The sequence below is a fragment of the Oryctolagus cuniculus genome, unplaced genomic scaffold (assembly GCF_964237555.1).
Source record: "Oryctolagus cuniculus unplaced genomic scaffold, mOryCun1.1 SCAFFOLD_55, whole genome shotgun sequence".
Classification (NCBI taxonomy): domain Eukaryota; kingdom Metazoa; phylum Chordata; class Mammalia; order Lagomorpha; family Leporidae; genus Oryctolagus; species Oryctolagus cuniculus.
The window spans coordinates 379,348-407,205 of record NW_027208214.1 but is presented as its reverse complement, the minus strand read 5'-3'; the positions used below and the strand labels follow the sequence as shown (position 1 = coordinate 407,205).

Below are 27,858 nucleotides of genomic sequence, written 5' to 3'. Positions count from 1 at the left end.
AATTAAAAAGAAAATCAACACATTTGTTTTCTTTCTTTTTAGAAGCACTGATAATTCCTTTATGGAATAGATGAGAATAACTTTGGAATTAGATTCCAACAAAACATATGAAAGGACTTCAAAAAGTTCATGATAAATGGAATTAAAAGACACAAAAAATAAAATGTTATTTTTCAACATGAGCTTACAAGTTGAAGATACTTGTAAACAATGATACCAGCCACTTGGTCCAACATGAAAGAACTGAGGGCTCTGGGATTTTAACCACATCACTATAGCTCTTTAACTAAAGAAAAAATGGGTATTCTTTAAAGATCTTTTAAGAATAGGAAACAAAAACAAGTCAGAAGGAGCTGTAAGGTGGAAGCCTGATCATTTCCCTACAAACACTCACAAAACCGCCCTTGTTCGACGAGCGGGATGAGGAGGAGCAGTACCGTGGTGAAGGACACTCCGGGAAAGCTTTCCTGTGTGGTTTTTTGGCTGAGCTTTGACCAACTTTCTCAAAAACACTCTGTAAGCATATGTTATTGTTATTCAGCCTGTAAGAGAAAGTCAACAAGCAAAATGCCTTACGCATCCCAAAAACCGGCTGCCATGCCCTTTGCTCTGACGAGACCACTTCCACCTTCAGTAGTCGTTGCTTTGTCTGTGCTCTGTCTTCTGGATCACACTGGTAAAGCCATGTTTCATCTCCCCTGACAATTCTCGAAAGAAATTATCTTGATCCAGTTTTACAATTTTCTGTGGTAGCCTCTGCTCTTATCTGGGGCTGATCTGGCGATCGAGTGGAAAGTCTGCTCCACTTTGTTTTTCAGTCAGAGCTGGGCAGACTGTTCTATCCCCATCTGTGTTGCTATTGCTATATTTCTGAGTTGTCCAAAGTGGCTCATCCTCTACTTCTGGACCTTCAGTGTAAGAAGAAACCATGGAAATGTAGGAACTTCCCTGATCAGAAGTCCTCTTTCAGCATGCTGTTTAGTTCTGATCTCTCAGAATATCGTCTAAGCAGCAGAAATGCAGAACAATTATGACACAGGGTACAAGAAAGCATATCCAGACTGGTACAACTGAGAACAGAATTCAGAGAATTCTGGGATGTTTAGGGATGGCTATTGTTTGTGCTACTGTCAGTCCTCTTTAATTCAAGCACAAGCAAGGTTAATTTTTCCCTTGCAAACTGTCATGGATTGTCTGCTGCTAATGTGTTCATCTTTAACCTCACCCTGCTGCTTCTTAAAATGAGTTTTCTATTTGTAAACTGATTTATCTGGAGGTAGGTACTATCCCCAAAAACTTTTCTTTTTTATTTTTAAATTTTCCTTATTTATTTGAGAGGGAGAGTCACAGACAATGAGAGGAAGAGACAGAGAGAAAGGTCTTCCTTTTGTTGGTTCACTCCCCAAATGGCTGCAATGGCCAGAGCTGAGCCCATCAGAAGCCAGGAGCTTCTTGAGGGTCTCCCACATGGGTGCAGGGGCTCAAGGACTTGGGCCATCCTCCACTGCTTTCCCAGGCCACAGCAGAGTGCTGGACTGGATGAGGAGCAGCAGGGTTGAGAAGTGGCGTCCATATGGGATGCCGGCGTCGCAGATGAAGGATTAAACTACTGTGCCATGGCGCCGGCCCCCCTGAAAACTTTTCATAAGAATAAATGATTTCATCATTCTTCCACCCCATGCTTCACCATAAATATGATGTTTGTTTTGTTTCAATTTTAGCAGAATTTAGAATCCAGGTGCTCTGTTAGGGTCTCCTTTCAAACTGATGTCTTATCCTCAAACTAGAACCTATTCAGACATGTTACAGCAAGTCAGTATGAGCTTATTTTGGTGTAAAAATGTGAAATTCATGTAGTTTTTTTGTTATAATACACATTTCCATAAACTTTATGAAGACCCCTTGCATTTGTTATTCTACAATAAGCAGATCATTTAGTTAAGAATGAAGAGCAGCACGATGACCAACAATGTCATCACAGAGTCTGACACCTAAACTCAAAACTAAAATCCAGTTAGGTACCTTAGAGGCTCTGTGTCCTCAGTAAACTGGGTCAAGGGGGCAAATGTATCAACACAGAAGAGGAAGTGACCTTACCCAGGGAGACAAGATTCCTGTCATTCTCCAGCATCACATCCTTGTACAGGCTCCTCTGTGTAGGGTCCTTCAGTCTCCATTCCTCCAACGTGAAGTCTACAGCCACATCTTTAAAAGTCAGTGATTCCTAGAATAAATAAATTGTGATCACCCAGAGACTACAGTATCAGCGCTGTTAGGCAGGATAACATGTATAAAACTGGAGAAAAACTCCAGAAATTAGAATCACCAAATGATTATGTATGCCAACTCCTTAATCCTTATAGGACATAAAGATCTCTCCAGTGACAAGAACTTAAAACCATAAGAGGAAGCCTATTCCATCTTTGGAGTTCCACCTGAGAGTAGTTTTACCACACTAATTCAAATCTGGTTTTCTAGAAACTCTACATATTGCTCCTACTATACTTTCTGGAGGCAAACAGCATGGCTTCTTCCTTCTCTAGAAAGTCTTTAAAATATTTGTGTACAGCTAGTGGTTTCTACCCAAATAATCTGCTATCTCAGAAAACCCTGACTTGTGTAAAAGATCACCTTCTTTCAGTTCTAATCTGTAGAATATGGCTTAATAAAAGATACTGCATCAATCAAACCACAGATACAGAACGCTATAAGCTCTCTGAGACAGAAAAGAACACATGGGACTTTGGGGGCCAGTTCTTTGGTTAGGATATGAAATGTGTACAAATGCTTGTATAAAGAATGGAAGAATGAGTCCAAAGTATTTTTAATGATGAACTACTGAGAGAAGGAGGAAACGGAGTGGAGAAGACTGAAATAGGACCTAGGCTCTTTTGAATATTTCTTGTTTTGTAGATTTGACTTTTGAATTGTGGAAATATTTTATATTGTTTTAAAACAAGGATTAAACTTCAAGAAAGCAATCTAGTAGAGAACAACCAGCTGGAATAGCATACCCATTTATTAGAGAGGAACTATTCTGAGTGATTTTAAAACACAGTAATTTTTCTGTACCTCTAATAAGAACCCCGAAACAAAGACAGTAACAAAAACAAGACATTTTCTGTAAGCAATCTTATTGGTAGTAGAAGTAGAAATGATCTTCTGTAACTTTTGTGTGTGCAGTGCTGGATAAAGCAAATTAGCCTATCAGTGTTCCTAAAAACTAATCAATTTGGTATGGGAAAACAAAGATATAAAGAGGATACAAATGATGAGATTAGGTTAAAAACTCCACAGCTCTGAATTTGAAGTTATCAGTACAGACTCATGAAATATTTCATATTCAAGGGAAAGAACCAGCTTTAACAATATGAAGTAAGAATGTATTGGCCGGTGCCGCGGCTCACTAGGCTAATCCTCCGCCTAGCGGCGCCGGCACACTGGGTTCTAGTCCCGGTCGGGGCGCCGGATTCTGTCCCGGTTGCCCCTCTTCCAGGCCAGCTCTCTGCTGTGGCCAGGGAGTGCAGTGGAGGATGGCCCAGGTGCTTGGGCCCTGTACCCCATGGGAGACCAGGAAAAGCACCTGGCTCCTGGCTCCTGCCATTGGATCATTGCGGTGCGCCGGCCGCGGCGGCCATTGGAGGGTGAACCAACGGCAAAGGAAGACCTTTCTCTCTGTCTCTCTCTCTCACTGTCCACTCTGCCTGTCAAAAAAAAAAGAATGTATTATGCTGGGGCTGGCATTGTAGAGTAGCAGGTAGAGTCACCGCCTGCAGTTCCGGCCTTCCATATAGGCGCTGGTTTGAGTCCAGGCTGTATCACTTCCAATCCAGCTTTCTGCTATGGCCTGGGAAAGCAGTAGAAGATGTTTCAAGGCCTTGGGCCCCTGTACCTGCATGGGAGACGCAGAAGAAGCTCCTGGCTCCTGGCTTCAGAACAGCACAGCTCTGGCCATTGCAGCCAATTGGGAGTGAACCAGTGAATGGAAGACCTCTCTCCCTCTCTTCCTCTCCTCCTCTCTCTATGTAACTCTGAATTTCAAATAAATAAATAAATCTTAAAAAAATTAATAATGATATGAGCCTTAACCTCTGAAAAATAGGGATGCATGTGACCAGGCTATGATACATTACTAAACCAACATAGTTGGAACTACTGATCAAGTGTTTCTTACAAAACTTATACTTCAAAGTCACTGTTAAAACACTTTTCTTAAATCAGATTAATACCTATTCCAAACACATATACACTTAAATGTCTTTAGGTAAAATTAAAATATTCAGCATAACGGCCAGCGCCGCGGCTCACTAGGCTAATTCTCCGCCTAGTGGCGCCGGCACACCGGGTTCTAGTCCCGGTCGGGGTGCCGGATTCTGTCCCGGTTGCCCCTCTTCCAGGCCAGCTCTCTGCTGTGGCCAGGGAGTGCAGTGGAGGATGGCCCAGGTGCTTGGGCCCTGCACCCCATGGGAGACCAGGAAAAGCACCTGGCTCCTGGCTCCTGCCATTGGATCAGCGCGGTGCGCCGGCCGCGGCGGCCATTGGAGGGTGAACCAATGGCAAAGGAAGACCTTTCTCTCTGTCTCTCTCTCTCACTGTCCACTCTGCCTGTTAAAAAAAAATATTCAGCATAACATCTAATTTTTAGTCTTGTCTTTTACAGCTTTCTAACTTGATTCAGTAGCTTAGTCACTGTTCACTACTTCAAAGCCTGCCCGTAAGCTCTCTTCTCACCAGGATACCCTCACAAATACTTTTTGACATGTTAAATCCCACCTGTAATTGGGTAACAGCTTAAATCTATTCTCACGAATTTTCTGTTGACCAACTTAGCTAACACTAATGTCCCAACTGAAAGATTCTTTAAGAAAAAGATCTATTTTTAATTTTTTTTAAAAAATACGGTTTATTTTATATTAGCAGGTATCTCCATCTGCTGGTTTATTGGCCAAGTGTCCCAACAACCAGGGCTCCACCAGGCTGGAGCCAGGAGCTGTGAATTTTTGGAAAGATATTTGGTTCAGTATCAACAGTGAATCTTCTAATAGATTGTATTCTACCATGATGAACCCAAATTTCCTGTGTCAAACTGTTAGGTTCAGTTTCCAGAGAGGGTTTGGTGAGGCAAAGTCCCAAACTTCAGGAGAAGTAGAACACGTGCAAATCAATACAGCAGGTTGGAAACAGAGGAAACCTTAACTCACCAGAGGTCCAATGAAAAAAAACACGGCAGCCATGATCTCTGCTTCTGTGTTTCACTCTCCAGAAAGAGTCGCGACCAGCAAAGACATATCTGCAGAAGACAGTAAGTCACACAGACCAATCTCACTTGGGAGTTTCATATACAAGTGAGCATGATCTTCCTAAGGGAACACAAAAGTAATGTTCAAGACGAGAGAAGACCAAAGACTTTTGGTCCAAGAGATCTTGAAATCTGTTTTAATAATCATTTTCTGTAATTGTTTTAAAAATTTATTCTAAAGGGAGAGAGAGAAATAGAGAGAGAGAGAAATCTCAACCACTGGTTCACTCCCAAATGCCTGCAAAAGCCAGGACACTGGGCCAGGTCAAGGTTGGGTGCCAGGAAATCAATGTTGCCCATATGGGTGGCAGAGACCGAATTATTTGAGCCATCACCTACTGCCTCCCAGAGTTAGCATTAGCAGGAAGCTAGAACCTGGTACAGAGCCAGTACTTTATCCCAGGCACTACAATATGGGATGCAGGCATTCCAGGCATCTTAACCGCTACACCAAATGCCCATCTCAGATCTTGAGATTTTAATACTATTACAGGTAGTTACAGTTAGCAGGCCAGACATTGTACAAGGATTTTATTTTTAAAGATTTATCTATTAACTAGAAAGGCAGAGCTACAGAGAGGCAGAAAAAGACAGAGAGGGGTCTTTCATCTTCTCCAAATGGTCACAATGGCTGCAGCTGAGCCAACCTGAAGCCAGGAGCCAGGAGCTTCTTCCAGGTCTCTCATGTGGGTGCAGGGGCCCAAGGACTCAGGCCATCTTTCTACTGCTTTCCCAGGCCACAGCAGAGAGCTGGAATGGAAGTGGAGCAGCCGGGACTCAAACTGGCACCCAAATGGGATGCCAGCACTGCAGGCAGCAGCTTTACCTACTAAGCCACAGCACTGGCCCCAGAGTTTAAAAAGTACTCTTGGGGCTGGCAATGTTTTATAGTGGGCAAAGCCACCACTTGTGACACCAGCATCCCACATCAGCATTTCTTCAAGTACCAGCTTCTCCATGTTTGCACCCGGGAAAGCAGTGCAAAGTGGCCCAAGTACTTGGGCCCCTGCCACCCATGTGGGAGATCCCTGGCTTCAGCCTGGCTCAGCCCAGCCACTGTGGCCATTTGGAGGAGTGAACCAGTATATAAAATATGTCTTTCTGGCTGGTGCCGTGGCTAACTAGGCTAATCCTCTACTTGCAGTGCCGGAACCCCGGGTTCTAGTCTCGGTTGGGGCACCGGATTCTGTCCCGGTTGCTCCTCTTCCAGTCCAGCTCTCTGCTGTGGCCCAGGAAGGAAGCGGAGCATGGCCCAAGTGCTTGGGCCCTGCACCCGCATGGGAAACCAGGAGGAAGCACCTGGCTCCTGGCATCGGATCAGCACAGCGCACCGGCCATAGCGGCCATTTGGGGGGTGAACCAATGGAAGGAAGACCTTTCTGTCTCTCTCTTTCACTAACTATGCCTGTCCAAGAAAAAAAAAAGGAAAAGATGCCTTTCTCTCTCTTTTAAATAAATCTTAAGAAAAAAAAACTATCATTTGATGTTCACATCAAGTCAATGGAGATTATATTTCTATTCCATATATAAGACAAGAGAGGTTTACAATAAGGAAACTACTTATTTAAGGTCATGCAGACATATGACTTCTAATCAACGTAATTTCTTTTTTTTTCCTTAAAAGATTTATTTATTTTATTTGAAAGGCAGAGTTACAGAGAGAGAGAGAGAGAAACAGACTGAGAGATCTTTCATCCTCTGGTTCACTCCCCAAATGACTGCAATGGCTGCAACTGGCAGATTAAGCCAGGAGCTTCTTCCAGGTGTACCACGTGGATGCAGGGGACCAAGCACTTGAGTCATCCTTTGCTGCTTTCCAGGCCATTAGCAGGGAGCTGGGTCAAAAGTGGACCAGAGGCAGAGGGTTAACTCAATACGCCACAGCACCAGCCCCTAATCAATGTAATTTCAAAGCTCACACCTTTCCCACTAAATCAACTTTCTGTATAAAGTGGAAGAAAATTCAATCTCTTTGGCACAGTCACCCTCTCATCAAACAAAGAAATATTCCAAGAATATCTTTTTCCTTCCTTTTGTGTGAACAGTCAATGTTTAATAAATATTTCTGTTTTTATTTGGAAGAATTAGAGAGAGAGAGAGAGAGAGAGAAAGAGACAGACAGACACCTTCCATCTGCTGGTTCACTCCCTAAGTGGCTGCAATAGCCAGAGCTGGGCCAGGCTGAAGCCAGGAGCTTCATCTGGATCTCCCATGTGGGTGCAGGAGCCCAAGGACTGGGGTCATCTTCCACTGCTTTCCCAGGCCATTAGCAGGAACCTGAGCTGGAAGTGGAGCAGCCAGGAATCGAATCAGTGCCCATATGGGATGCCTGCATTTGCATTACAGGCAGCAGCTTTACAGATTACACCACAACGCTGGCCTTGAGTCAATTTCTTAAAATTTCCAGAGACTGCAGTTTCACTAAAGTGAACACCACAACTTCAAAATTTAAATACTGGATACCTTGACATGCCCCTTCTAATCTCATATTCAAATAATTTTTAATCTATCTTTCTATATAAGGCAAATCCAAATAAGACACAGGGATAACAAGAATAATAGAAAATAAAGTGGAATTCAATGCACAAAGCATTGAGCAGTAGTCTTTTTATATTGAAAACACATGACCATTCAAGGTTTTATACTATGGAGGAGTAGGGTGGTGGAGATCTTGTTCAGATGTGCCTGGCACTGATTCTACTTTTCTACCTGTATAAAGGAGGTAACTTGCTACTGCTGAGTCTGGTTCAAGAACCAGAAGCACCCGATGTATAACATTTCCTTATACCCCCTGGTAGAGACTGCTAACACAAATTCTTCCAGGATGGGACTATAAGACTCAGGAACAAAAGGGCAAGGACAGAAAAATATTTTTCAAAAAGATTTATTTATCTTATTGAAAGGCAGAGAGAGAGAGAGAGAGAGAGATCCTCCATTCACTAGTTCACTCCTCAAATGGGTGCAATGACAGGAGCTGGGCCAGTCTGAAGCCAGAAGCCAGGAGCTTTATCCAGGGCACTCATATCCGAGCAAAGACTCAAGTACCTGGGCCATGTTCCACTGCTTTCTCAGATGCGTTGCAGGGAGCTGGATTGGAAGTGGAGCATCCGGGACTCAAACCAGTGTCCACGTGGGATGCTGGTGCTGCACGTGGTAGCTTTACCAGCTATACCACGTCAGCCCTGAAAGAACAAGTATTGAGTTTTGGAAAACTCTAACTTGTGTAATTAAATTTTCCCTCATTTAGGGACTCTTAAACATACTGAATCTGCACCTGCCATGAATGGGCACCTTACTCCCCATAAGGTTTAATAGCTTGCCCTATAAATAGAGCAGAACTAAATCTAACTGTAATATAGTCTATGTCAATCAGAACATCATCTGAATGATATTGCAACAGTTAACCAGTACTTTGCTGAAAAGCAAGAATTAAAATACATAAAGCAAGACTGCCATCAATGCAAAGAACATTAGAGATACAGAAGTTAAGCACATGTGAGTATAATAAAACTAACATCTAAAAGTTATTTTCAGGCACTCAGGGAGCATTTGCTAAGATCTGCCACAGACCACAGAGAAAAAGTTACAATCAAAAAGAAGGAACTAGGGCTGGTGCTGAGGCGTAGTGGGTAAAGCCGCTGCCTGCAGTGCCAGCATCCCATATGGGCTCCGGTTTGTCCCTGCTCCACTTCTGATCCAGCTCTCTGCTATGGCCTGGGAAAGCAGTGGAGGATGTCCCAAGTCCTTGGGCCCCTGCACCCACATGGGAGACCTGGAAGAAGCTCCTGGCTCCCGGCTTCAGATCGGTGCAGCTCTGGCCGTTGGGCCCGATTGGGGAATGAACCAACGGATGGAAGACCTCTCTCTCTCTCTCTCTCTCTGCCTCTCCTACTGTCTCTGTGTAACTCTTTCAAATAAATAAATAAACCTTAAAAAAAAGAAATTGAATAGAGTACATTCTCTAAACATGATGCAATAGAATACAAATGGAAATGGAACTCTGGGACGGGGGAATTTTTTTTTTTGGCCTTGAACTTAAAATAGGTACTCTTTAGTAGCTACTAAGTAAAATTTAATTGGCAGTGAGTTAGGAAATGAAAGTATTGTACATTAGACATACATACATGATTGCTCCCAAAGTTTTCAGGAGATTGAATTTATATTCCTAAATGCTTTCAGGTAGGATTTTGGGAAAGAGCAAAAACATTTCGTGTTCAAAATAAAGAAGAAAAACACTTAGCAAGGTAGCCAATAAGAAAACTAAGAGGTAAAAATGATAAAGGAAGAAACTAATGCATTAAAAAAACGCAAATAAAAAACAAGTGACAAAGCCAAGATCTGATTCTCTAAATAATGAAATCTACAAGCCACTGGCTAAAGCAGGAAAAACAAAACAAAAAAAAAAACAGAAAAAAGAGGTTATAATAAACATTTTAAAACTGCGTGCCAATAAAAATAAACTTCCCAAAGGATAATTTGTTTAAAATGTTCTGTGACTGGAGGCAGGTGCTTGGTGCTGCTTGGGAGGCCAGGGGCCCACATTTGAGAGCCTGGGTTTGCGCTTCAGGTCCTGATTCCAGCTTCCTGCTGACGTGCAGCCTAGCAGACAGCAGGTGGAAGACCTGGACTGAGTTCTGAGCTGCAGGCTTTGGCCTGGCCCAGCCGCAGGGCTAGCAGGCACCGGGGGAGTGTCTGTCTTCCCCGCCTTTCCAATTAAATAGTTAGATCTGTAAAGATGACTAAAGTCTCACTTGGCAGCACACTCTAGATTATGCTTGTAAAATACATTTCACTACCAGGCTGTGCAATTAGCACATTTAAAATTGTATATGCATTAGACGTCATGCTGGTTAAAATTCAGTATTATTCGGCTTTCCATCAGCCGTATCAACACACCCACAGGAAGAAAAGGCCGCAGGTGACCCAGCCAAAACTCTCCCGAGACCTGCGCTCCATGGGGCTGTTTCCCACTCCCCCTGTTCTCTACGGTCCAGGTGGACAGTGAGAAGCGGCCACACACAGTGCGGAAAGAGCCTAAAGGAGGAGAAACTTCCTCGCTTCTCCAGGACCCAAGTCGGTGCGGCCGCTTAAGAGCGAGGAAGGGCCCCGCGTTCCCGAAGCAGCAGGCCGCCATCAGCTCAGGGTGGCGACGGGTGATGTCCACGTGATTCTCCGAGACGCCCCCCACACGGGCCGCGAGGAAGAGCGGCGCAGGCTGCCCGACGGGAACCCCAGGTCCACCCGCCGGCCTCGCCCTCTCTCCCTAACCCGCTCCGGGTTCCCCTCCGGGAAGGGCCAGCCCCAGCCCCGGCCCCGCGTCCGGAGCCCGGCAGGACCCCCGACCCCGGAGAGGGGGCTCGGACCCGGGCGAGCGGGGTGCCCAGGGCGAGGGGTGCCCGGGCGGAGCCGGAGCCGGCGCCCAGGGAGCGGCCCAGCCCCATCATCTCCCTCACAGGTGGGCGGGCCCGGGTCCGCCCCGGGACAGGGGCGCCGGAGCCAACGGCCACAGCCTGGAGGGAGGCATCGAGGGAGGCGCGGAGGACGACCCAGGCCTGGCGCCCGAGGCAGTGACTACCTGGCGGCCGCACTGAGATCGACCTAGGAAGCTCGCACAGCAGGGTGGGAACGCTTTCACCAATGGCGCTGACTCGGCGGGCAAAATGTCAAGCAAGCCAGTGCGCCTGCGCCAACGCAGCGCCGGAACTACAATGCCCAGAATGCTCCGCAAGTGTAGCTCCGCCCCCTAACGTCGACCTTTGCGAGGGAGTTGACTGTGTTTAACCCTGCTCTTTGCGGGACCTCTGTAATTCAGCTGATCCTCAGAGGCTGAGTGGGCAACCTAGACTTCCACCCTCACCTGACTGTGGAACAGATCAGTTACTGCAGGGGTGATGTCAGCCTGTGCAAACCTAGACACCTGCTGGTACCATACCTCCCCTCAGTCCCAACTGGAGCCCTGTGGGAAGCAGGAGTGATGAGCTTCCTCCACTGACAGCCAAGGTGTTATCAGCGGTGACCTTCCGGGGCGCATGGAATATTCTCTCTGCTCAACACTAACCAGGGACTCCCCCTCCCCAAAGTTGCCTAGGGAGGCTGGGTCCAGAGTTTAGAATTCCACTCTCAGCCACAACCAGGTAAGTGACTTTCTTACCCACCAGGCTGGTGCCAGGTGAGGCTGGCTTGCTGTAAACCCAAGGTTTAAGTAACATCCGGGTTACCATAATACTCAAAGTGTACCAAATTTGGCAAAAGACATGAATCCACAAGTTCAAGAAGGTAAGAAAATGCCCAGCAAGATAACGCACAAAGAAATCCACGCTGAAAGATAATAACCCCCAGAGAACGCAAGACAAACCCTGAAAACATCAAGAGAGGAGACAACGCCATGAAAGTAGCAGCAACAACACGTTCAAATACCGGTGGATTTCTCATGAGACAGCTGGGAGGCCAAAAGGAAGTGGAATGTTTTTCAAGCACTGAAGAAAACAACTGTCAACTCAGAATTTTCTATTAAAATACACATAGGATTTTTCTATGAAAATATACATAGGAATCAAAGCATTCTCAGATAATGGAAAACGAGATAATTTATCATGGGCAGATCTACTCTAAAAAGAATGGCCAAAAAATTGGGGGTACAAGTTAAAAATTTCAGTCATAGGAATCTGAGAAAATTCATTACCAGCTGTGGACAGGCAAAATAATATCCTCCCAAAGATGTTCACATTCTAATCCACGGAATTCAGAAAAGGAGCTTGGCAGATGTAATTCAATTAAGATTCGATTAAGAAGGGGAGAGTACACCAGCTTATCCAGGTGCACACAATACAGCTATCGTATGGCCCTTGAAGGTGAAGATCCTCCCTTTGCTGTGGTCAGAGGGGGGTGCAACTATGGGAGAATGGCACAGGGGCTGGTGTTGTGGCCAAGCATGTCAAGTCGATGCTTGTGATGTTGACATCCCAGGCTGGAGTGCTGGTTCCATTCCTGACTGTTTTCCACCCAGCTTTCCATGAATGAGCCTGAAAAGGCAGCAGACGATGGCTCAAGTACCCTGCCACCAATATGAGAGATCAGGATGGAGTTCTAGGCTTGGCCTGGCTTCGACGTGGCTGTCTTTTGGGGAGTGAACCAATGGATGGAAGATATCTTTCTTTCTCTATCACTTTGCCTTTCAAATAGATATATCTTTAAAAAAGAGGAAAGCACAGAGCACACTGATTTTTGAAAACTTGTTTGAGAGGCAGAGAGAGACATAGAGAGGGGTCCCATCCACTGGCTCATTCCACAAATACAATCACTTCTGCTTCCCAGGGTCTGCTTTAGCTGGACACTGGAATCAGGAGCCATAGCTGAGAACTGAACTTGGCACTTTGAAATGAGGCATAGACAGCCTAACCAGAATCTTTTTTTAAAGGATTCATTTATTATTTTTTTTGAAAGGCAGTTTACAGAGAGGGGGGGGAGGGAGGGAAGGAGAGAGAAAGAAAATCTTCTACCCACTGGTTCACTCACCAAATGGCTGCAATGCTTGAGTTTGGGCTGGTTCAAAGCCAGCAGCCAGGTGCTTCTTCTGGGTCTTCCCTTGTGGGTGGCAGGGGCCTGAGGATTTGGGCCATCTTCTGCTGCTTTCCCAGGCACATTAGCAGAGAGCTGGATCCAAAGTGGAGTAGCCGGAACATGAACTGGTGCCCGTATGGGAGCCAGCATCGCAGGTTGCAGCATTACCCACTGTGGGGAGCAACTCGGACTAGACTAAGTTACTGGAATTAAGACTTATCCTATGCATCTGCTCTCCCACAATATGGCGCTGGGAGAGGAGTAAACAACTTCTACACAACTGCCTCCAGTTCGACCAATAACCTGCAGGAGCTGATCCTGCTCCTGATTGGAGGAGAGCAGCGTACTCGGTGTGTGGGTAGCAGAGTTGGGATTGGTGGAAGAGGACTATAAAGGAGGAGAGAGACAACATGCACCAGGAACATCCGGATAACATCTGAACAGCCCCCGAGAGAGCCGGCCGGCAGTGTGCCGCTCCCCCGCGGAAGTGGGGAAAGTGGCAGGGGGAGCCGCCCTTCCATGGAGGTGGAAGGGTCGGCAGCCAACCCGGGAAGAACCAGTAGCAAACCCGGGAAGGGCCGAGCAGACAAAAGAACAGTGCAGGGTCCTGTGTCGTTCCTCCGCAAAGAGGGGGAGCGACAACCCACTATGCCACAACGCCGGCTCCCTTAACCAGAATCTTAACTGATAGGCTGAATATCTTCCCCAAGAATGGTGGTTTGCTCCCCAAATAGCGATGATGGTTGGGGCTGGGCCATGCCAAAGCCAGGAGCCTGAAACTCCATCTGTGTCTCCCATGTGGCTGGTAGGCCCAAATACTTGGGACATCTTCTGTTGCTTTTCCAGCTCATTAGCAGGGAGCTGAGTGGGAAGCAGAGCAGCTGGGACTCAAACCAGCCCTTTGATGTGGGATACTGGTGTTACAGGTGTCTGCTTAACCCACTGTGCCACAATACCAAGCCCAATGAAGATTATTTTAAATGAGTTTTGTTCCTTTTTGGAACAGCACACATATTATAAGAACTTAATCCACACTATCTGAGTTTTCATAGATCTTCAACTGCAGCTCTGTATTTTGCAAACTTTCTGGCAGGTTCTGAGTTTTTGTTTTAGATGGAATAGCACAGGAAAATCTGTCAACTTAGTGCTTTGGCTACTCATTTTCCTCAGAATGATCATTGCTTTGACTTATTTATCCTTCCCAAAAGCTGTTTGATGTGTGTGCTGCTGTTCTGAACAAGTGATTCTTGTTTCTTTTGTTTCTGGTGTAAGATTATATAATTTAATATATCAATGCATAAACGATCAAACGTGGCTTCTTTAAGTGTTTTTAAGTGGCACCCTCCGGTATCGATTAACATGTTGGGAAAACCAGACATAGCTCCTTGTGCAGCCATAGTGCCTGCTGCCAATTGGTTTCACTCAAGTCCATTGACAATGTGTATTTCCTTGTGCTTTACAGGAAATTATTTTGGGGGATGGAGTTTATGGAGTGAGAGAGAAAGAGCAAATACTAAGTCAGAAGATTACCCCAGCTTCAGGTGGAAAGCTCCTTTTGTGAGAGGAAATGCTTTCTGAGAAATTGACAAGTACCTCTGCATGTTGCCATTATGAAATCTTACTCTTATGCAGATGGAAGATCTCTCTCTTTCTCTCTGCTTTTCAAATAAAATGAGAACAAAAATGAAGTTTAAAAAAGTTTAGAGGTCTTCCCCTTTCGAAGGAGAATTGCTTTTTATTATATCAAGTAGTAGTTATGTGTTTTGATATGCCATTGTTTTAACCTCCTTCTTGAAAGTCTCAAATATGCTGATATTAGATGTTCAGTATGTTTGAGACAAAGCAATCTGGAAAGAATATAATTTTTTTCCTGAGGCAAGATCAAAATGCTAATTTTTGGTTTATTGTGTAAGGCTATGAATATTTTTGTCTGAGTTTTGTTTCTGTTCTTTACTGAAAACAAATATTCATTTGCCCAAGAAAAGGGGTAAAATGTGCGAACTCTACTTGATAAGTATATTACTTCACACTGTGGCCTTTTAAGAGTTCTGAGAGGGGCTGGTGCTCTGGTGTAGCGGGTTAAGCCACCGCCTGCAATGCTGGCATCCCATATAGGCTCCAGGTTGAGTCTCAGAGCTTCACTTCCAATCCAGCTTCTTACTAATGTGCCTGGGAAAGAAGTGGAAGATGGCCCAAGAGCTTGGATCCCTGCACTCATGTGGGAGACCTGGATGAAGCTCTTGGCTCCTGGCTTTGGCGGGCCAGCCCTAGCTGTTGTGGCCATCTAGGGAATGAATGGAAGATCTCTCTTTCTGTCTCTCCCTCTGTCTCTCTGTAACGCTGCCTTTCAAATAATTAAAATCTTAAAAAAAAAAAGACCAGTGCTGTGGTGTAGTGGGTAAAGCCACCGCCTGCAGTGCCAGCATCCCATATGGGCTCCGATTCAAATCCTGGCTAGCCGCTCCTCTTTTGATCCAGCTCTCTGCTATGGCCTGGGAAAGCGTAGAAGATAGCTCAAGTCCTTGGGCCCCTGCACCTGTGTGGGAGACATGGAAGAAGCTTCTGACTTCTTGCTTCAGATCAGCGCAGCTCTGGCCATTGTGGCCATCTGAGCAGTAAACCAGCAGATGGAAGATTACTTCTGAAAGCTCTCCCACATACATTGCATTTGCATGGCTGTCCTCCAGAATGGCTTCTCAGGTGCCCAGTGAGATGTGGATCACTGCTAAATGCTTTCTCACAATTGCTGTATTTAGTGGGCTTCACTCCAGTGTGACCTCATTCATATCTGGCAAATATGATGTCTACTCAGATGCTTTTCCACGTTCATGACATATGTAAGGTTTCTCTTCAGTATCAATTCCCAGATGTTGGGTAAGATTGCGTATTTATGGAAGGCTTTTCCACAGACAGTGCACTCATAGGGTTTCTTCCATATGAATCCTCAGATGGATTGAGTTGGGGGAACAATGGAGAGCTTTCCCACATTCATTACATTTTTTTCTTTCTTCTTCTTCTTTTTTTAAAGATTTATTTATTTATTTGAAAGTCAGAGTTACACTGAAAAAGAAGGAGAGGCAGAGACAGAGGTCTTCCATCCACTGATTCACTCCCCAAATGATAGCAATGACTGGAGCTCTGCCAATCCGAAGCCAGGAGCCAGGAGCTTCTTCCAGGTCTCCCATGCAAGTGCAGGGGCCCAAGGACTTGGGCCATCCTCTACTGCTTTCCCAGGCCATAGCACAAAGCTGCATCAGACATGGAGCAGCCAGGACTTGAACCGGTGCCCATATGGGATGCCGGTGCCATAGGCAGAGGCTTAGCTTTCTATGTCACAGTGCCAGCCCCTACTATTAACTCTTGATTCATACAGGGCCTATGTATAGTCACCAAAGACTTATAAAAAAGATAAAGCTGTACCAACCAGTATGTTGTAAATGATTTTTGTTTGGTAGACAAGATGGTTCCAAAGGTTATGGCAGTAGTCCTGCAGGACCAATTTTCTAATTAGCAATCTTATTTGTGCTTTTATTACTTCACTACACACACACACACACACACACACACACACACACACACAAATACCCCATCTCTGGTGTTTTCTTTCAAGCTGGCCTACTAGTTTGATAATTCTTTCATCAAGACCAAATCTTTATCAACTTAAAAAAATTATACTTTGACATCTTGTCTCCCAAGAAAACAGCAACATTTATTGTCTTGTTTTCTGTTTTCGATAATGGAAACTGCTTTTAAGAAAGAGGCTTATACAAACCAAAAGTAATGTCTACCCAGTATATGTGTGTATAACTGTGTGCTTAAGAGACCTTAGTTACAGCTGTGAACCAAGATGAGCAATGGGAGAAGACACAGAACCCTTTACAGAGGATGAGAGGAGCAAGCTTTATCTCAGATGCCACCGTCCCTTCCCTACTTGTTGATGGACAACCTCCATACTTACTCCCAGCCATCAGCTTTTCTCTTCTTCCTTCTGTTGTCCACTCTGCAAAAACTAAACTTGGTCTATGTCAGCTCACTTGCTAAAAATGACAATTGAAATCCTCTAGTTCCTTGCTTCCATATCTGAAGCGCCAGCATCCCATATGGGCACCGGTTTGAATCCCAGCTGCTCCACTTTCAATCCAGCTCTCTGTTATGGCCTGGGAAAGCAGTAGAGGATGGCCCAGGTCTTTGGGCCCCTGCATCCATGTGGGACACCCAGAAGAAGCTCCTGGCTCCTGGCTTTGGATCACTGCAGCTCCAGCCTGTTGCAGCCAAATATGGAGTGAACCAGCAGATGGAAGACCTTTCTCCCTGCTACTCTGGTTTTCCATGCTCTATGCAAATATAACCACATAATATGTAGTTCCTGAAAATCACAATCCTTCAGCTCACACCTTCTCCCTCTAGAACATCATGGCAAAGCTATACAAGTTGAGTATCCCTTAGCTGATGTCCTTGGGACCAGGAATGTTTTTGATTTTGAATTTCTTGGGATTTTGGTATATTTACAAATATATAATCAGATATCTCAGGGTTAGGACCCAAGTATAAAAAATTCATTTGTATTTCATGTACACCTTATACACATGACTAAAAGGTAATTTTATACAATATTTTTAGTGTGTCTGTGTTAGGACAAGTCACATGAGCTCAGATATGGAGTTTTCCTGTTGGTGCTTAACATTGTTTTGATTTCCAGATTAGAGTTCCAATCTGTATCTGGGACAGTGGATATTTCAATAGAGTGTTGTGGGGCAGTATGTTAAGCTGCAGCCTGCAACGTTGGCATCCAATATGAGCGCCAGTTCAGTTTCCGGCTACTCCACTTGCCATCAGTTCTCTGCCAACGTGCCTGGGAAAGCAGTACAGGGTGACCCAAGTCTCTGGAACCCTGAGCACATGTGGGAGACCTTGAAGAAACTGCTATCTCCATTCTATGGCCTGGCTCCACCATTGCGGTCGTTTGGGAAGTGAAACAGCAGATGGAAGACCCCTCTCTCTCTGCAACTTTGCCCTTCAAATAAATAAATATGTATAAAAAATAGGCTTGATCTACCAATGCCTCGGATTCCCATGATGTGAACTTTTCTGACATTGATCATGTGTTTATGGGTGAACTGATGGGAGTAGGAGGGAAGTGAAAGATGTACCTTTGATTTAGAGTAACTTAATCTAAGGGCAGATTATCTGGTTTATGGATAAACAGGTTAAAAAACAAGAGGTGGCCAGTGCCATGGCTCAATAGCCTAATCCTCCGCCTTGTGGCGCCGGCACACCAGTTCTAGTCCCAGTCGGGGCACCAGATTCTGTCCCTGTTGCCCCTCTTCCAGGCCAGCTCTCTGCTGTGGCCAGGGAGTGCAGTGGAGGATGGCCCAAGTCCTTGGGCCCTGCACCCCATGGGAGACCAGGATAAGCACCTGGCTCCTGCCTTCGGATCAGCGAGGTGCGCCAGCCATAGCGCACCGGCCGTGGCAGCCATTGGAGGGTGAACCAACGGCAAAGGAAGACCTTTCTCTCTGTCTCTCTCTCTCCTCTCACTGACCACTCTGCCTGTCAAAAAAAAAAAAAAACACAAACAAACAAACAAAAAAACCAAAAGGTTATATAGTGAAAAATGTAAATGATTCAGTGAAAACATCCAATTTTTTTAGGGCATTAACTGGAACAATACAGTAACCCATAGATGCCACATTGCATGTATTATCAACTACAGGGGAATACTCTTCCCACTGACAGTAAAATTTATGGTGAGGGAGAGCTCAGGTGGCTCTGGGCCCCCATATTGCCCATTTTAGGCCAAGAATAAGTATAAGAAAGGAAGAGAGAACATGGGAACATATAGCTTCTAACTTGAATCCTGTTCTAGTATTTTATTTTTTAAAGATTTATTTATTTGCAATCAGAGTTACACAGAGAGAGGGGAGGCAGAGGGAGACAGAGAGAGGGAGGGGAGAGGGGGAGAAAAAGGGAGAGGGAGAGGGAGACAGAGAGAGAGATCTTCCATCTGATTCACTCCCCAATTGGCTGCAATGGCTAGAGCTATGCCGATCTGAAGCCAGGAGCCAGGAGCCTCCTCTGGGTCTCCCACGTGGGTGCAGGGTCCCAAGGACTTGGGCCATCTTCTACAGCTTTCCCAGGCCACAGCATAGAGGTGGATCAGAAGTGGAGCAGCCAGGTTTGGAACTGGCGCCCATATGGGATGCCACTGCACCACAGTGCCAGCCCCCTGTTTTAGAATTTCAAAAAGTGAGGATTTATCTAAGAAATAAAAACTATGAGTATCTTTTAAAAGATGATTGAACACTTACCAACAGATTTGAATGTTTGATTATTCTTAATTATTTTATACCTGTGTGCTGTTAAATTGCTTTTCCCCAAACCATATATATTTCAAACTTCAGTGTTTTAAAGCCTATTTTGCCTGGTTTTACTGTCTTCCTTTTACTGTTGCCCATTGCCCCTGCAAAGGGAATAGTGCCTGTGCTTGGCCTGAGATTCAGTACTACAGGACAGAAACCACCCTCCTCTCCTCCTCAACTTACTGGTATGTAGGCTCCCAAGGGCTTCTCCATCCCATCTTCCAGATGAACAATTAGCAATGTGATTGGCTTCCTGGATACAGAGATAATTTATGTTGGTCCTTCTTTACATCATGAAAGATTCTATATTAGGTGAACTTAAAAGCAATTTACACAAGTTCCTGATAATATATGTATGTATACAAACAACATCTTTATTGACAATAGGACAGTAAGAACAAATTGCTTATAGGTAACCAAAAACATTTGAAATGCACAACATTAAAACTTTCAACATTTATGCTGGAGTACAAACACGCAGTCAAGTTGAACATCAGGTGTAACGAGGACAAATACTGAAACACAAAGAGCCGTATTTCCCAGTAAAATTACCAGTGGAGTTGAGTCCCTTCATGTTATATTGCAAACTTGTTTCTGGAGCCAGCAAATAGCTCCTGTTTAAGTCAGACCCACAAGGAAAAAAGCATGCTCCAGGAGATCTCAAGGAGGCTGTGCAGGGAACAGCACCAGAAAAGAAGCAAGAGCAGGAAGAAGTAAAGCTTCAACTCTGTGACAGGCCAGGGAGCAGGGCGGTCATGGTCCTCAACAGGTAAAAAAAAAAAAAAGGCGTGGAGAACAGAATGATTCTCAACTTCCACAGGCTGATTCTTAGCCACATCATTTGACACACACACACACACACACACACACACACACACATACACACAGGTTTCAAAAAGCTTTTGGGAAATCTGAATTATGAAAATTATTATGCATGGGTTTTGAAAAAACTTTTGCAGCAAAATACATGTGCTTTTAATTCCACTGACTTTCTGAGACACTCTTTTATACAATTGTAGACATATGTACACACACACACACACTCTGATGCTTAACTGCTTCATTTAGGAATAAATGTAGACAGTGAAGGGGGAATTGGGAGTACTTGCTTACATAAGTGGAAGGGGGGCTCCTCATGCTTTTGTGCCAGATCCTTTAGATGCACTGTCCTATTTAATCCTCATGACAACCTTATGAGAAAGGGATGATTTATTTCCATTTTACGAATAAAGAAACTGAGACTCAGGATAAGTTGCCTCCTAAGGTCACACAATTGCTAACTGGGGTTGGTAGATTTTAAGCTCAACTTTCAAACACCCATGTTGGGCGTGCATATTTTTGTTAGTTTAAATGTGGCCCCCAAATGAATTTCTTTTCACTGAACCATATGGTATATTTAAAACATTTTCACAGCTTCAATTCTCTCCACAACACATGATAACATCCTAAGGTAGGAACATTTTGATGCATTTCCCATCTCTTTTATTTTCCTTTCACACAAACTCACACGGTTCTGTAATCTTAACAATAAACTAGAGGGACAGGGCTACTGTTATGGAGTAGTAACAACTCAGTGTTCATCTGCATTGCTCTGCTTACCAGTCTGGTACATGGAGGTAACTTCAATGGCTTTAGTCCCTAGTGAAGGATTACTTCACCATCACTACAACTTCTCCAATTTCTCTGACTGTTTTATCTGTCTCTACCTTACTTCTTGACAGATGCTATAGCATAGGAGCAGCATTTTCTGTAGATCCAGATAGTAAATATTTTAGGGACATACAATCTGCTATTGACTGAATGTCCAAAATCCATACCCTGAAACCCAGTCATTACCTATGTGATGGTCTTTGTAGGTAGGGCCCTTGTGAATGAGATTAGTGTCCTTATAAGATGGGCCCCATTCTACCTAGTGAGGACACAGTGCAAGGGTGCCTCCCTACCAGGAAGTAGGCCTTTATCAGACCCCAAATCTGCCAATGCCTTGATCTTGGGACCTCTTAACTTCCAGAACTATGAGAACTATATCTCGGCTGCTTATAAGCTACCCAGTTTTATTTTGTTAAAGTAGTCAGAAGATATGATTTCTGTTGCAGCTACTCGATTTTGCCACTGCAAGGAAAGGCAACCAAAGACAACATGTAAAGGAATGTGTGGCTGAGTTTCAATAAAATTTTATTTAGAGAAATTGACTGTAGGCCCAGGTTGATCTATGGGACTGGGCTACAGCTATCTGCTCAAAACTATTAATACTGAATATTAAGGAGGTGAAAGAGTTCCTTTTCCTATATTGTGATGAGTCAGCCATTATCCTACCCAAACCCTTCAGACCCAAGTCTTCCCTCCCAACTCTATCTCCTTCAATGTTTTTGTTCATTCTACAATCTCTTTGTCAAGAGCCCTTTTGTTCTCATTTCCATCATTGCTAGATTTATATTCCATGCATCCCTAATGATAGTGCTCTTCACTATCCCTACTTCTTTAATCTATCTCCCTACTTTTCTTCCATCATAAAATTAAGTTCCACTGAGAGGGAACTAAGTAACTGGGATAATGTGGAAGGGACAAGAGTAGAGACTGATTGATAATTGATCATGAAGGATAGGAGTTAGGAGAGAAGAAAGTAGAAATCTGTATTTTTCTATCTTTTTACATAATTTTCTTTATACAGAACATATATATAATAAAAATGGCATTTACATAGTGTTTTACTAGCTATTTGACCTTTTGCTTTTGTGTTTCCAATCCCACCACTGGTCTTGGTCACCCTTGTAACTTATGCTAACATATCACTGTGATTTCATGCCTTGTCCATCTTTAGAACTCTGAGATAAAGACCAACCAACACATGGAGAACAACAATAACAACAGGGTAAACATTAAGGACAGAAAAACTGCTTTTTCAGCTGCTTATCTCAGTGAGTTGCTCAGGACTGTCCTGTGACTATCTTCCATACCTGACAGGAATGCAGGAGCTGCTGTCTCACAGTTGCTTCAGTTCTTCTTGACTGGAACCTTAAATATAATAACACATTGATCCAATCCACCAGCTTTCCAAACCCTCAATAGCCATGGGGTCTTTTCTCAAAGTGACACAGCACAATGTACACAATGCTAAATAACGCGGAGAAACAATGTTTCCTGGATATTTGTGGACATTATAAAACCAAGGATTATTCAATGCCAAGGATAAACAAAGAGGGGCTTGATCAACACTTAAGATTCTGACCAACTCTGTCTTTCAGGATAACTCCATGAAAAAGTGGAAAATGAAGGTACATTTCTATAGACAGGGATGACAGTGCCTCAATCTATAATCAATATAACTCATATGACCATAGCTCAGAACCTGCTGTAAATACTTTGTTTATATTCATAAAAGTAGATAGCAACTTTTGGGAGATAGGAAGGAAATCCAAAAAACTTTCAACTCTTAGCTTATTTAGCTTTTTTGGATAATAGAAATTACATTTTCTGGAGAAATGATACCACCTGCATATCTGGATCTCTATTTTGGATTCAAAGAATAATAACTTGGTGAACTCTTCATGATAAGGATCTACTATAAGCTATCAACCTAACCTATCAAGTAAGAATTTCCTTTCCAAAGTGAGAAACTACAATAGGGCTCCAATATGACCAGGAGAAGGGAAAACAATTTCATAATTTATAATGCTACCTTCTCTGGGATTGCATGAATTTCCTTGGATGGGTATTTGAGAGGTTGAAGATTAAAATTTTGAGATTTCTGGTCAGAAGTTTTAATAAGCAAATCAATGGACATAAGGACCATCCTGTCTGTGGCTCAAAACTATGTATTATGTGAGTGAAATTAGATGTTTATATAAAATTAGTCCTCAAGTGCATACAATGGTTTACATCTAAACACTCAGGTACTTAACACAGTTATAAACCCAACTTACATTATTTCACATTCAGGGATGTTCCAGGGTTGTTCTTCAGTGTGAATTCTTTGATGTCTGCTGAGGGATGAACTACACTTCAAGCTTTTCCCACATTCATTACCTCTAAAGGGCTTCTCTCCAGTATGAGTTCTCTGGTGTTGAATAGGAGCTGATGAATGAATGAAGGCTTTTCTGCACTCTCTACATTCACAGGGTTTCTTTCCAATACGAATTCTTTGATGTTCAGCAAAATTTGAGCTCCGACTAAAGGTTTTCCCACATTCACTACACTCATAGGGTTTCTCTCCAGTATGAGTTCTCTGATGCTGAACAAGATGTGTGCTTTGACTAAAAGTTTGTCCACATTCGCTACATTCATATAGCTTTTCCCTGGTATGAACCCTCTGGTGCTTAGTAAGGGATGAACAGTGGCTAAAGGCTTTCCCACATTCTTGACATTTATAGGGTTTCTCTCCAGTATGAGTTCTTTGATGTTTAATGAGTGCTGATAAATGAAGGAACACTTTATCACATTCATTACACTCATAGGGCTTAACTCCAGTATGAATCAACTGATGTTGCACAAGATGTGTACTTCAGTTAAAACCCTTCCCACATTCGCTGCATTCATAAGGTATTTCTCCAATGTGAATTCTCTGATGAACTGGAAGGGACAAGCTTTCTGTGAAGGTTTTCTTGCATTCGTTGCACTCAAAGAGAATTCTAGTACAAGTTCTCTGATGCTTTGTTAAATTAGCTCTGTGGCTAAAAGATTCCCCACATTCACTGCAGGTGTAAGGTTTCTCTCCAGTGTGGACTCTCTGGTGTCGAATAAGTACTGAATGGTAAGTGAAGAGTCCACCACAATCATTGCACTGATGAGGCTTTTTCTCTTTAAAAGTTCTCTGCTTTTTCATTAAGCTCAACTTCTGTTTCAATCTTTTATCAAGTGTATGAAAGGAAAAGGATCCTCTGGGAACTCTGTCTTGAGTGGCAAGAACAGACTTCTGACTGTAGTTCTCCCAGTAAACGTCATGTTCATGATCTGTTTCTTCAGGTAATGAATTCATGTGGGTGAACGTTTCTCTCAAGTGTCTCTCCTGACTTCCTTGCATATTCTCTAACCAATTGTCACATTCAAGAGCTGTTTCCAAGCCATTATTCTTTGTCAGTCTCTCTATTATTGCAACCAGGCAGGAATCTTCTTTGGAAAAATCTTGCACTGAAGTTGAATCCTTGCTCTTGGGTCTTGTCTCCATGTCTGAAAAACATTGGAAATGCAAATCCCCTTCATTTTATGTGCTCAACAGAAAGGCAATTCTGTAATAGGTAAAAGTTAATGAAGGTGAAAGGCATGCCTTCATGGAGTAAGTGGATCTGACTCATCAGATGATTTGTAAAGAGAAGCAAATGGAGGGAAACAAATACTCAGTATATGCAGAGAAAATGAGTATACTCCATCCAGGAGAGTCCCAAGAGGGAAAAGACATCCAGAAATATAGGTAAATGTGGGTTATGTATGAAGCAATATATCCATTTATGAGCAGACAATGAGTACATCAGGTCAGATGGGAGAAGTAACTTTTTCTACAACACACATTGCTACAACAAATATCCAGGCAATTATCTCAGTATATAGTTATGACTTCTAAGTTCTCAGTTTTCCAATCTTGCCACATCCAAATATAAAACCCACTGCCAGTTTAATCTTCCTAACAATGCTTTTCTACTATGCCCCTCATCATTTGAGCCATCACCTGCTGTCACCCCTCTAGCAGGAAGCTGGGATTAGGAGCACAGCCAGGATCTGAATCCAGGCTCTCTGATACAGGATGCAGGTGTCTTCACCACTAGGCCAAATGGCTGTCCTTGTATCTAATCTTTAATCAATTACCTCCTGCTTAATTAGAGAGTCTTAGAGCAGAAAAGTCATAATTTTCTTTTTTTTCTTTTATGACAGGCAGAGTGGACAGTGAGAGAGAGAGAGAGACAGAAAGGTCTTCCTTTGCCATTGGTTCACCCTCCAATGGCTGCCACAGCTGGCGTGCTATGGCCGGCGCACCATGCTGATCCGATGGCAGGATCCAGGTACTTATCCTAGTCTCCCAAGGGTGCAGGGCCCAAGTACTCAGGCCATCCTCCACTGCACTCCCTGGCCACAGCAGACAGCTGGCCTGGAAGAGGGGCAACCGGGACAGAATCCAGCGCCCCAACTGGGACTAGAAGCCAGTGTGCCGGCGCAGCAAGGCGGAGGATTAGCCTAGTGAGCTGCAGCGCCGGCCCAAAAGTCCTAATTTTATCTGACAAGGATTGTAAATATAAAACACTTCTCCCTTTTCCAACTATCTATCTAGGTAATAATGGATTTTCTTCATACACTTAAACTAGAACAGCATATCACAGGTGCTGGCACTGTGACACAATGGGTTAGGATGCGGCCTGTGATGCCAGCTTATCATATCTGAGTGCTGGTTAGGATCCTAGTTGCTCAGCTTCCAATCCAGCTCCCAGCTAATGTGCTTGGGAAAGCAGTGGAGGGTAGCTCAAGTACTTTGGCCCCTGACACCCAAGTGGGAAACCTAGATAGAACTCCCGGCTTCTGGTTTCAGCCTGGACTAGCTACAGCCATTGTGACCATCTGTGCAGTTAAAGCAACAGATGGAAGATCTCCCTCCCCTTCTCCTCCTTCAAATAAATAAATCTTTAAAAAACAAACATAAAAAAAACATAACACAAAAAACTGCATTCAGAAGCAACTATCAGAATAATTATCTTTGATGAAGCCATATTTTGGAGAGATTTGCAGAAATGTGAAAAAAAAAAGAAATCCTGTATAGGTATTGATTTGAGTCCCAGCTGCTCCACTTCTGATCCAGCTCCCTGCTAATGAGCCTGTGAAAGTAGCAGAGGATGGCCCAAGTCCTTGGGCCTCTGTACTCACATGGGAGACCTGGAAGAAGCTCCAGGCTCCTGGCTTTGGACAGGGCCAGCCCCGGTCATTATGGACATTTGGGAAGTAAACTAACAGATGGAAGATCTCTCTCTTTCTCTGTAACTCTGCCCTCCAATAAAATAAATCCTTTTAAAAAAATCAAGAAAACTGAGCCGGCGCCGTGGCTCAATAGGCTAATCCTCCATCTTGCGGCGCCGGCATACCGGGTTCTAGTCCTGGTCGGGGCGCCGGATTCTGTCCCGGTTGCCCCTCTTCCAGGCCAGCTCTCTGCTATGGCCAGGGAGTGCAGTGGAGGATGGCCCAGGTGCTTGGGCCCTGCACCCCATGGGAGACCAGGAAAAGCACCTGGATCCTGGCTCCTGCCATCGGATCAGCGCGGTGCGCCGGCTGCAGCGGCGGCCATTGGAGGGTGAACCAACGGCAAAGGAAGACCTTTCTCTCTCTGTCTCTCTCTCTCACTGTCCACTCTGCCTATCAAAAAAATAAAAAAAATAAAAAAAAAGAAGACACACACACACACACACACACACAAAAAGAAGTAGAGCAGCCAGGACTAGAACCAGTGGCCATATGAGATGCAGTCGCCGCACGTGGATGCTTAACCTACTGTGCCACAAAGCTGGCCCCTCAGTTATAATTTCTAATGTGGTAAATTTTGGTAGATATCACCTGTATGGACAAAAGCTCTTTACAGTCTTCAATAATTTTTATTTACACTAGGTCTTTGGATGCGAAAACATTCAAGAACTGCTAAGACACAGCCTGGAGAAGGAGGGAAAAAAGGTGAGATAAAAATGTCGAAGTGAGTAAAAGCAGAGTTTTACAAGATTTTGTCAGCCTCAAGGATTCTGGTCATTAAGCCAAAGGGTGTGAGAATCCCTGAAGTGTTTGGAGCAAAGGGATAACTTGATTTGACTTGATTTTGAAAACATCACTCTCAGTACGATATAGAGAATGGAGTGCATGGGGCAAAGGCAGAATTGGGAGATTTATCATAACCGTTCAGGCAAACAACAGGCATGTGGGTGTTAACAGCACATGAGTATTCGCTAATTACAGTAAAATGTAATTAAGTAAATGTGTTCATGCATAAAGGAGAGGAGGAAATGTAAAAACTGTCCACAGAGTTCTGGCATGTACAATTTGATAAGGCAGGGAGTATCTAGGAAAGAAGCTGCCTCCTCTCTCTGGCCCTTAACATGGGAAGATGTAAGTCAGCCTAAACCTGTTTGTAGCCAGTGCTCGAGGAAAAGTGTGCTTGAGAGCAAAACCCATGCAGAAAAAGAAAGCTTTGGGAAATGAAGCTTTGGGAAATGAAGAGAACAGGTTTTAATGTTATTTCTTGGGCCCTGCATCTGGCCAGACCTCAATTTTTCAATAACATTTTAGTCAATAAATACCTCTCTTTGCTTAAGCCAGTTTTTTTTTTTCCCATCAGCTCCAACCGACTAAGAAAGTCTTCAAGACTAATGTAAGGTAGCTGAGAAGCCAATGGAAGACAGCAAGTATATAAAGGACCTGCAAAGTCACTTGTATACACACTGCCAATGTCTAATAATTACTGTGTATGCCCTGGATCATAGTGGCCAAGAGAAAGGCGGAGGAATCTTTGGGTTGTGGCACTCCACACACAACATGGACAGCTCCCTTTCTCCTCCCCAGCTCCTTCAAATAAAACTTTTCAAAACATATAAACTTGAAAGATAAACACAATGATCATCCATATGGTATGACTACCACCTAAATTCAGAAATTAAAAAATATATATTTATTTAAAAGGCA

At 43.9% G+C, this 27,858-nt stretch overlaps 1 protein-coding gene and 1 long non-coding RNA gene across 2 annotated transcripts in view; one reads left to right on the top strand and one right to left on the bottom strand.

Annotated features, from left to right (window-relative positions):
* The window catches only part of LOC127482659 (zinc finger protein 286A-like), a 151,042-nt gene extending 126,637 nt beyond the window's left edge, over positions 1-24,405 (bottom strand). Inside the window, 3 exon segments of the mRNA XM_070067679.1 lie at positions 2,098-2,224; positions 5,202-5,290; positions 23,142-24,405. Of these exon segments, the coding sequence (XP_069923780.1) occupies positions 2,208-2,224; positions 5,202-5,290; positions 23,142-24,382 (1,347 nt within the window). The 5' untranslated portion in view covers positions 24,383-24,405 and the 3' untranslated portion in view covers positions 2,098-2,207.
* On the top strand, positions 10,496-27,804 carry LOC138847942 (uncharacterized). Its single transcript, XR_011385815.1, has 3 exons — positions 10,496-11,433; positions 26,797-26,859; positions 27,515-27,804. It is a non-coding gene; the product is annotated as an uncharacterized lncRNA (long non-coding RNA).
* Positions 27,805-27,858: the final 54 nt, after the last annotated feature.